The sequence below is a fragment of the Musca domestica genome, unplaced genomic scaffold (assembly GCF_030504385.1).
Source record: "Musca domestica strain aabys unplaced genomic scaffold, Musca_domestica.polishedcontigs.V.1.1 5, whole genome shotgun sequence".
NCBI lineage: Eukaryota > Metazoa > Arthropoda > Insecta > Diptera > Muscidae > Musca > Musca domestica.
Window position 1 is genome coordinate 12988443 of NW_026712346.1, and position 11508 is coordinate 12999950.

The 11508-nt window shown below is 37.2% G+C and overlaps 1 protein-coding gene across 1 annotated transcript; it reads left to right on the forward strand.

Annotated features, from left to right (window-relative positions):
- The first annotated feature begins 1666 nt into the window (after nucleotides 1-1666).
- LOC101890698 (mitochondrial basic amino acids transporter) lies at nucleotides 1667-11254 on the forward strand. Its single transcript, XM_005177991.4, has 4 exons — nucleotides 1667-2047; nucleotides 9818-9935; nucleotides 10004-10465; nucleotides 10533-11254. The coding sequence occupies exons 2-4, from the start codon at nucleotides 9902-9904 to the stop codon at nucleotides 11147-11149; spliced, it is 1113 nt and encodes a 370-aa protein (XP_005178048.1). The 5' UTR covers nucleotides 1667-2047; nucleotides 9818-9901; the 3' UTR covers nucleotides 11150-11254.
- The last annotated feature ends 254 nt before the right edge of the window (nucleotides 11255-11508 follow it).

Here is an 11508-nt window from a genome sequence, read left to right on the forward strand (position 1 = left end):
GGAAGCTAGAGTGATTTCCACAGACGGACATCGCTAAATCAACATAGAATTTTATGCTGATCAAGATTTTATATACTTTGTGGGTCAAAAATGTATATTTCGAGGTGTTACAAACGGAAAAACAAAGTTAATCAAGAAACATTGGTGCAATTGACAGTTCAGGATTGTGTTTTCACACTTCTATGTTGCTCCATTGACGTGTACAAATTCTACACATATATATGCGAATCCCAATAGTGAAAATAGGTTAGTTGAAGTTACTTCATTTTTATAAAAAAAAAAAAACACTTCAGATTTTGCATAAATTTATGCAACAGGCAGCATACACATCTTCAATATTTATTTTTCTTCAATTATTCATGATTGGAGGAATTGCCGCACCAGGAAAAGGCTTTCCGTGAGAATAGAATTTATGATTGGGCTGCAGATATAAAAATATATCTCCGTTTGATTCCATAATAGAGCTAGCTAGCAGTGAAAATTGCCACAGCGCTAAATTAAATAATAATAATTACAAATAACATGAATCTATTAAAATATAATATGTAAACTATGTTTAAAGGCCTGTCAACAATAACAAGATAATAAACCCCATATACAGACATACATACAAACGTACATATTTATTTTCCATCATTCCAAATCATTTTTGAAAATCTCAGTCCAAAATGTTGCTATAATTTCTGACAACGAATAACAACTAAAACAACAACAACAATGATAACATTTGTTATTGTCAAGTCGAAGAAAAAAAACATTTATTTATAACAAAAATAAAACCAAATATATTATTTTGAATAACTTTCTAAGATTGAAGTGAGATTCTACGTACGCATACGGGAATTATGACGTCTAATCCCTCGCTGTGGCTGCTCTGCAGTAACGGAAAGGTAAAGTTCGTTTTCCATTTTTCATTGATTGCAATTCGTGGAATAGTGATCGGAGATCGGATTTTCACAGTCAATAAACGCCAGCCACAACAAACGTCACCGTCACCGTCGTCGTCGTAACGAACTCGTCTCTTCCATGCGGACTTATCAGCAGCCTTCTCCAAAGTTCACGTATAATTTTCCATTTTGACCAGTTCTAAGTGCTTTTCCATCACGCATCGCAACATTCTTAAGAAGTTGTGTAGAAGATGTCCAAAAAGAGAACTCTCGTACATACGCACACACACACACAAACGAAGAGATAGTCCATCTTCGAATGAATTCTAGCACCGGCGCACATTTTGCGCAGTGTATCGATTGCTGATAACCTTACAATTCGAACTTCGGGCAGGCAGTCTTAACGGTCGACAATGATACGACACACGGACTGTATTGGTGGCTGAGTCAATGGGCGTGTAGTGTGCGGTGGTGAGTGAGCGGAGTGTGGCAGTGAGCAATTGTAGAGTCAGCTTGTTTCTTCAAGCCAACACCATGTTCAGCATTCGTATTTTTCCTGAATGCGCTGTAGTATTGAATCCTCCTTATCACTGCTGCTATGCTTTTACGATGATTGTTGTTGTCAATTTTTTTTAGAATCATATTCTGAGTCTTCAGCAATCTCAATTTATATTCGTTTGAGTTTGGCGAATAGAAACGGTAGAAAGTTTTGAGACTAGATTATGAAAATTGTTCTACCCCACAACGATTGACAACGGGCATCTGTCTGAAATTGAGGTTTAGTCTTCAGTGAACCGTTGTCGGAAAAAAGTTGCGAGAATCTTCGGTCTTCATATATTCGAAAATTCCGATTTCAAAACATAACGTTTAGCGAAATTGGTTGGAAACGTGTTGATTCGAAGTGACAAGTTTAAGGTTTGCGCGACTAACGATTACAAATCGAATCTATTTCACGAATGGTCCAGTCCAACACTATGCATCTGATTGTGTATTCGGTCTACTTCCTAATTGTGTTCAGTGGCATTTGCACTACTGGCTAAGCGATAATATCATAGCATCGGGCACTCAAGACCATAACAAGCGAAGTCACTTCAAGCATATATTTTTGATATAATCCGTCAGTGAGATACAAAAATAAAAATTAAAAAAAAAAAACCAACGTAAGTTTTCACAGCGAAAGATCTGGTAAAAATAATAATATAAGTAACATTATGATTTTGCAACAAAATTGTCAAAGTAGTTTTTTGAATAAAAAAAATCGAGTGTCAATGACGTGAAACAAACAAACTCCAGCTTCATCTAGTTCCGATGGATTGTGTCCATTGAAAATTTTAAAATAATTGAAATCGAAATCAACGAAAGGCAAAAGAGGGAGATTTTTTTTTTTTTTTTTGGCGACAGGCCCCCTTTTTATGATAATAAAGAAAATAGTTTAAAAAAAAACTCTAATAACTGAATATGTGGTCCTACAGCTATACGGAATACACATCTTTTTAAGTTAGATAGATGCACCATCAGCATTCAATATTCAGAAAAAGTGTTAATGATGCAAAAAAAATGCCCTCAATAATTACCTCGTCGACGCCATGCTTAAGTGATGTATAGTGATATCTACGGTTTTCCTTTAGGCTGCTTCTATATTCTTGTCAGTTGTCCGATATTTGCTCTAACTTTCAAGATTTTTAAGTATAGAGGCTAAATTTGTGTTTCCAGTTATTAAATTTATTGTTGAATAATTTTGAAACTTATAAATACATTTACAAATTAGAACATTATGTTTCGATTTAGAAATAGGATTTAGGGCCTACAAACTCAACCGTGAGAAAAAGACTACTTTATTTGTTCCATGTAATAGGCAATTATACGTAGTTGAAGGAAATATGTGTATCTGGAAAAAATAGAAAACATTAACAAGGCAAGACCGAAAAACTAAAAATCCAGCTTAGCCTGGTTGTGATTTGAACCGCACACCTCGGTGTTTAGCCAATTAGAATTTGCCGTCTCAACGTTCAAAACCATCAAACCGTGTAGGAACAGCAGCACTATAGCAGGCTCATGCATTGTAAGCAATGTAGTTGTTGTGGACAAAAAATCCATCACTACAAAAACAAGATTAGCTGGTAGAACTGGGAGGATTTCTGGTTTTTAATTTACAATAAGTTCGAAATAAATACTACTTTCCAAAGAACGGCCATCGTAAGCCATCATTCACACCAAATATGCCTAATGAGTCGCTTAACCAACGGCGAAAGACGTCGGATAGTAGTGAGTGTGTGACAATTGTCTATCTGGCTTTCGACTTCCAATGCAAATTTGAGATCATTAAGCTCGTCTCGAAGGAGAAGTAAACAAATAAAGGAAAAATTTATATTTAACAAACGAGTAAAAAGCAGCTAAGTTCGAACTTTTTATACCCTCCACCATTTGGAAGGAACTTGCAAAATGTTAAGAAAATTTCGTCGAAAAATGAAAGCCGTTATATGGGGGCTATACAAAGACGAAGTACCCATTAGAACCTGCATAAACGAAATTTAAAACAATTCCGTTGAATAATGTCGCAAATGTCATCAATATACCGAAAAAGCGGAGGTACCGTCATATGTGAGGTATACGAAGACGTGGATCTACATATGCAATTTTCCGTCTTAGGATGAAGTATCCATTACGAACTTCAAATACGAAAATGGAAACGATTCCGGTGACGAAAGTCTCTAAAATCATTAAAATTCCGAATATTGGGAAATGTCCTTGTATGGTGGCTATACGAAGGCGTGGACTTCATAAGTAATTTTTTGCCATACTTTGTAGTACCCATTAACTTTTTACAAGGGAGGGTATAAAAATCCTATAATTATTTGATTCCAATGAACGAAAGTCTTAAGTTCTTCATTTCATTCCTGACAATTTTAGACACAAATATAAATACCACCTTCAGCCAGATACAGGCTATTCCAGATGCAAATCTGTAAATATATATTTCAAAAAACGATTTGTCGAAGAGAATATCTATATATTCGATATATCGGATTTCATTAAAAAAAAAAACAAATTAAAGGTTGTTTCAAATTCTCTCATTGTGTAAACATGAAAAAAAAACTATTCAAGTTCGACTGAATCAAAGTTTTTATGCCTCCCGCCAAATGAAAACTTTAAGTATGGCCTAATCGGTTGTTCTCAAAATTCCTACAATTTGGGGATAGTGATGCATTGTATGATACTGAATATTGTAGCGCATTCAGTTTCAAAATGTGTGTTAAAAATACTAATAACCAGGGATACCGTTTGGTTTGAGCATCCTAGCCAAATTCTAGATTTACATTGAACTATTTGCGAGGTTGTGTTGCGTCCGCTTAGATATCAAAATATTATATTGAATTCATATCGACTGGGGCTAACGGCAAAATGTAAACCGAAATTAGATAGATTAAATGAGAACCCAAATTTCCAAGAACAGTTAATCCTGTTGAAAATTTGAGCTAATCTTGAATCAACAGGTTACCGCTCTATCAGCGACTCTACCAAAACATTGAGGAATGTATAATGAATTCACTATTAAAAAAATTGTTATGTAATGCCGACGTCACTCTAATCCTGTGCAAATTAAATTAAATAGGATTTCTCATCATTTATTTCAAAACCATACATACTCACATATTTTTATAATTAAAAATAAGATCACTGTCATTTGAATGTCTATCACTTATTGTTGTCAACCAACAGGTTTTCGGAAATGTCATAAGCCACGTCTTTATTATCAGAAATCAAAATTATTGAAATGACTCTAAACAGTGTATTTTAGAAGACCATCGATGTTGGTCAACTTGTTTCAATAATTCGCTTGATTTCATTCCGTTCAATTCGGTAGGCGGAAAAAAGTTTTAATAACTTCGCCCCAGGGATGCGTGGTGGAAATGAAATGTCAATTTTTCGATTTTTTGCTTTTAAGGAAAAAATCGACTTATTATGTTCAATATATTTTTATTGAGTTTTGACCTCTGAAATCAAAGTCTTTGTAGCCTATTTCAGACTTTACATCTTCTGATATGTAGTTCTGCGAGACAATTGTTTGACTTTTTGGTCCAGAACCTGCAATAAATAATCTATCTATGTTATTGCAGTTCTGGAACAAAGAATAAAAAACCAATAATAAACGTCAATTACTTCTCCAGCCACGTTGGTACGAAAGTCTATACCTCATCCTCTTGAGAACTTCAGATGGGCAAGTACGCAATGCACATGTAATCCCGATGCATTTAGGTCGAACAAATAGTGCTTCTGTTGCCAAATCCATTACTCTCTCCAAATTCACTGTCTTCCTAGTGTGGTTTTTTGCCTCGACTATTGTAATAAAACCACTGCTGTTCGAAAAAAATTTGTCCGGACTAATCTTCAAGATATAGCGCTTTTCAATGTTCTACATATAGTTTGAGCCTTCCTTCCCTTTTTGTAATTCATAATCGCACTTGTGATAATTGCATTGGTTATACCCTCCACCATTCTATGGGGGATATATTAGCTTTGTCATTCCGTTTGTAACTCCTCGAATTATTCATGGTAGACCCTACAAAGTATATATATTCTGGATCAGCGTCATCCATCTGCTTTTTTGTTGTAATCATGCCCACGTCATCGTCCCCATATAACGGAACCTCCCGATATTCGGTATTTTAATGATTTTGCCGACATCATCCACCCGAATGGTTTCAAATGTCGTATTCGAAGCTTGTAGTAGGTACTACAGCCTATGCAAAGAAAATCGAATGCATGTTCATGTCTTTCTATAGCCTTCCATATAACTGTACTTTCCATTATTCGGTATTTTGACGATTTTAGTGACATTATTCTCCGGAATTGTTTAAAATGTCGTATTTGTATACGGGTCCACGTCTTCGTAGAGCCCCCGTAAATCATCACCACCATTTGGTGGAGGGTATTAAAAGTTCGACCCGACCGAACTTAGCTGCTTTTTTACTTGTTCTTCTTGCGCTGCACTGCATAGAGCTAGCTCATTCCACTTAACAATCGGTTTTAATCGGTGTAATGAGTTTTCCCGGTTTGATTCCTTGATTATGTCCTACAACCCGCACACCATGCAGATTGTCAATCGGTTTTCATACCTCTTGAAATAAAAAAGTTAAGCCACAAACTGCCAAGTAATTCATCTTGGATATGTTTCACCTTGGTGGCCACGAAAGTCTTCAAAGTGGATGGTTCAACTTGGCCCAGTACCATGTAATTTCTAAATCGGACCAATTAAGAGATTTTGCACATTGGCCGTCAGTATTACTCCCAACTCAGCTGAACACAGTTCTAGTCTTGATGTAGGTACATAATAACTGCATGGTAAGAATAGGACTTTTGACAGCCTCTTTACTCACCGACCAATGGTTGCATTCAACCTGAGAAGAAAGAAATATGGGGTGAAGAAAAAGAAAGCTAGCGTTGGAAAATGAAGATGGGGGCCTGGTAGACCTGCCCCCCGATATTCGGTATTTTGATGATTTTAGCGACATTATTTAACGGAATCGTTCCAAATTTGGTATTTGAAGTGATACTGCAGCATAAAACAGAAAATGGGCCATGTAGGTCCACGTCTTCGTATAGCCCCCATATACCGTACCCCCTGATATTCTGTATTTTGATGATTTTAGCGGCATTATTTACCGGGATTGTTTCAAATTTCGCATGTGAAGTTCGTAATGGATACTTCAGCCCATGCCAGAAAATTGTCTGTGGAGGTCCACGCCTTCGTATAGCCCCCATATAAAGGTACCCCCTATATTTGGAATTTTGATGATTTTAGCTAAATTATAAACAGATTTTTCTTCAAGTTTCGCATTAAAATATTGTAATAACTTATGACAAAAGTTGCCTATGCTGGTCTACGTCGTCGTATAGGCATTCGGTATTTTTAAGATTTAACAGAATTTTTTTTTTTTTTTTTTTTTTTTTTGGAAATTGCCAAATTTGTACCAAATGGTGGAGGGTATTATAAGTTCGGCCCGGCTGAACTTATAGCTTTTTTGCTTGTTTTAATTCATGAAGGGAAAATCGGTTATACGGCTAGTTGTTAGCATTTTTACATTCTTGCAGTTCTGCAACAGACAAAGTAATTGTACATTTTCGTACATTGCCATTGCTATAAACTCGACTCGACTGCTATATATTCGACTTGATATTTTGACCTGCTGTGTGGCACTTTAATCAGATTACATATTTCAACTACTGGAATTCACTTATATTTACAACAATTACATAATTTCTTTATAAAATTATTCGAATTATTGAAAACTTTATTAACCTAATCTCGAATTGAAAACAAGTATGTATATGTATGTGGTTGTGGTTGAGGTTGTAAGCAATCACGTGAAATGTGTTGTCATGTGCCAGACAATTTGCTTGAATCGATGTAGGAATCGTTTATAGTTTCGTTCATTTTCGACAGAAGGCAGGAAGCGTGACGAAGCTGTTCACGTGTGACCTCACGACTAGAACTGATGTAAATAATAAATGTTTTTGGAACAAATCGATTCAAGTGTCGAAGCTAGCTATATATTTTACAGATAGTTCTGTACATGGTACCAGAGTAAAGATGGTTTGGCTGGAGATGAATAAGAAAAATTCCAACCCAATATCTCCTATTCAAAGTACGTTCATATATCGATAACATCGGAATGTGTACGCCATTTATATCGAAATGAAGTAATAAAACTGCCAAAAAAGAGAACTTATATCCGTATTCGAATTTTTGCGATGGTCATTCATTGTTTCAATACTTTCAATAATAAAATGAAAAATAAGAAAGCAGCTAAATTCGGCCGGGTCGAATTTTAATACCCTCCACCATTTGGACTGGACTAGAAAATTTTCAAAAAAATTCGAAAACTACCACATAAATGAAAGTCCGTATAAAATTTTGGGATAAATTTGTTGGAATAACCCCAAATTCCATTCTTGTTTCGCGGGTTTTTCCCAATATAGGAATTTGGTTAAAAAAGGTTAAAAATAAACAAAGCCAACTGATGCATATTTAAAAGTCTATTTGGCACTATAAAACTCCAGCATAGAGTTGTATTTTTCTAATTTCTTTGAAGTAGTACCCATAAGGATCTTCCAAAAGGAAATTTGAAACGATTCCGGTGAATAATGCTGCTGAAATCATTAAAATACCGAATATCGGGAGGTACCGTTATATGGGGGCTTTACGAAAAAGAGGAACGACATGGACCCATGCATGTATGGAAAATTTAAGCCTTCTATCTCAATTCCTTCGAAAGATATCGCTAGATCGTTTTATAATTTTACGCTGATACAGAATACAGGGTGTTATAAAAAACTGCAACATAGTCAAACGCTACAAGTTTTATTTTTATTTTTTTTTTTTAATTTTATTGAAAGAAAGCAAAAAATGTCGGAAATAGCATCAAATTTTAGAATAAGTTCAAGTTTTTTCGAATTGGTCACCTTTGGAAAGAATTTTGGCCTTCAAGCGACCAATGAAACCATCACACGTGATCGAATGTTGCTCTGCGATATTTTAGCCCATTCCCGGCGAAGCGCTTGCTTGAGGTTATCCACACTTTGCTATTTTTTAGTGCCAATCTTGCTTTCCAAAATACTCCAGACACAATAGACCAACGGATTGGTATCCGGAGATTTTGGTGGTCATTGTGCGCTGGAAATGAAGCGAGGAACTTCATTTTGTAACCATTCTTGGGTGGCGCGTGCTGAGTCCTGTTGGAATGTCCAAGGTGTGCCCACCCCCCAGAATATTTTCGCGAAACCGAGGGTGCACATTTTCAGCTGACCTCTTTGGCAAGTAAACACGATAATTTTTTTTTTTTTTTTTTTGTTTACAAACGGCTGGATAACGAATGTTTTGTCATCGGAGAAAATCAAATTCGGCAGTTCACCACCTTCGGCCAAGCGAAGCAGCTCTTTAGAGTCTACTTTCTTTCTGCTGCAGTGTAAGTTCTTTCACTTCAGTTGGAATTTCAATGAGCTGTCACTGGAATAATTTTAACAGCTGTCGGACTTCAGTCTGCAATTGGTTGCAGTTTTTTCATCTCACCTTGTATATATACTTTGTAGGGTTATCATGAGAAGTTACAAATGGAATACCCTCAATAGAATGGTGGAGGATATAAAAACTCGCAGATCATATACATACAGATACGAAATATTATCTATAGTGAACATTTCATACGTGCTCTGTTCCCGAACCTGCAATTGATTTTAAGAATATTTTTCGAATATTTTCTGGTCTGCGGTTCTCGCTCTCCACATCATTTGTTGTTGCGTATGTTTCATACGCAATGACTTGAGCTTGAAGCATAATGTTTAAAGCACTGTTCTTATTCATTTTCATGACCTTAGTTCTTCAGGAGATTATTTCTTAAGTTGACTTCATGGACACCTTGTGCTCAGACGTGTAACATTGTCATAGAAGAGTTTACAGATGCAAATTTGGTTTTCTATCCCTGCCAAGATGACCAATATTTTTATTAATATCCAGTAACAATGGTCCATCATTTACTATTTTGTTGGCGCCCAATTGAACAACAATGATTTACAATGTGAAAGGTTGAAATATATTCTGGATCTGGCTTTCAAGCGAAATTATTAATAGGATTATTGTATTTATTGCGTTTTTATTATGTAAAATAAGGGCCAGTTAAGGTACGTCGAAGGAAAATGCAAGTGGGAGAAAAACACCAAAGCAAACAAGCCATCACGCTGTATTTTGGTAGTTTGACTCATGGCGAATCTATCCTTCGGAATTCTAAATATTCGAAGGCTTCCATCCTTAAATAATTTCCCATTCTAGTACAAGTCTTAATAATCTTTCAGCTTTCCGATAGTTAAATTACCGTGTAACGACATCACTCCATTAATAAATCCCCTTTTAATAGCTACACTTATATTTTCAGATAAAAGTTGATCACGCCGATAGTGAAGACGAGGTGAACAAAAATCCCAAATTAAGAACAACAGAGAATTTTTGGAATCGAAAAATGGCTTTAGACTTCTTGGCTGGATGCATTGGAGGTAATCAAGATCATCTCTGTTTAACTAAAAAGAGAAGCTACCAGTTCATGCTCTTTTTACACTTTCAGGTTGTGCCGGTGTACTGGTGGGACATCCTTTAGATACGGTCAAAGTTCATTTACAAACCCAAGATCCTAGAAATCCCAAATACAAAGGAACATGGCACTGTATGCGCACCATTGTGGCACAGGATAAATTGAGCGGCTTATATCGGGGCATTACAAGTCCAATGGGCGGCATTGGATTTGTCAATGCCATTGTGTTTGGCATCTACGGCAATGTTCAGCGTTCCAGGTCGGACCCCGACTCCTTGACGTCACATGCCTTAGCCGGGGGAGTTGCTGGACTATTCCAAAGTATTGTTTGCTCGCCCATGGAGCTGGCCAAGACAAGACTGCAGTTACAAAACGATTCGACGCCGGGCAAAAAGTTTAAGGGACCGTTGGAGTATCTTAGGCACATAGTCAAGTACGAAGGTCTGCGTGGAACGATGAGAGGTCTCATGTTCACAGCGGCCCGAGACATTCCAGGTAAATCTGCTATGCTTTGGGATAGAGCAAAATATTCAATAATGGTTGGTCCGATTTTATTTTCTAGGGTTTGCCAGTTATTTCGTGAGCTACGAATACATGATGCGTCAGCCCACCCAACCAAATGTCATCTACGGTCTTTGTGCTGGTGGCCTGGCCGGCATATGTTCCTGGTTGGCCACCTATCCCATAGATGTCATCAAAACCTGCATCCAGGCGGACGATATGAGGAATCCCAAATACAATGGATACATGGACTGCATCCGAAAGGGCTACAGCAGCGACGGTGTGCGTTTCTTCTTTCGCGGCATGACATCGACTCTGATACGCTCGTTTCCCATGAACGCTGCCTGCTTCTTCGTTGTCTCGTGGATCATGAGCTGGACCAAGAAGCAAGACGTCGACGTTGTGGTCCATACTGGCGATACAATGGCCCTGGTTGGTGTGGCCGCCAGTGCACCGATGTGTCACGTCCACCACATCGATCACCACGACGAGCAGCTGCGCGAGCAAAGGTCACTCATCGCCAAGAGTCTGCGCTCGTTCGGTGCATTTAACGAGGCTGTGTGTCACACAGAAGTGGAAGAGATGGTCACGGAATTTTATCCGGACAAAGAGAAGTACTACATTTTCGAAGACGAACGACTGTTAATTGGCCCCACAGACAGTCCAATCCATTGTTAAGTAGGCTTAGAAGCAAAGCACAACCAAAGTTACTATTTAGTTAGCGCTTAAGTTAGTTTTTAATTAGGAATATTGCTCAAGGGCAAATAAAACAATGAAAACATACATCCATACATCCATACATCCGAATAAAAGAAAAACATCGTTCTAAGGGGAAACTTAAAGTTTCCAAAGAAAATGTGGGATTTTCCTCTTCTCTTAATATTTGTAGCCAATCTTAAGATGCTCAAATGAAAAACATTTAGCCATTTTAGAGAATTCAAGGTGGACCAAACTTTCCCCGTTCGGTCCGACATCTGATCGACAGTTAAATGGAGTGGTTGACGTGTTGTCGAACCTTAGGGTCGGATGAAAGTCAG

What these genes read in the sequence shown, in the direction of transcription:
- LOC101890698 (XM_005177991.4), top strand. Translation starts at nt 9,902, where the DNA reads ATGGCTTTAGACTTCTTGGCTGGATGCATTGGAG. An exon ending in CTTGGCTGGATGCATTGGAG is followed by an intron (nt 9,936 to 10,003) that starts GTAATCAAGATC and finishes TTACACTTTCAG; the next exon opens with GTTGTGCCGGTGTACTGGTG. An exon ending in AGCGGCCCGAGACATTCCAG is followed by an intron (nt 10,466 to 10,532) that starts GTAAATCTGCTA and finishes TTTATTTTCTAG; the next exon opens with GGTTTGCCAGTTATTTCGTG.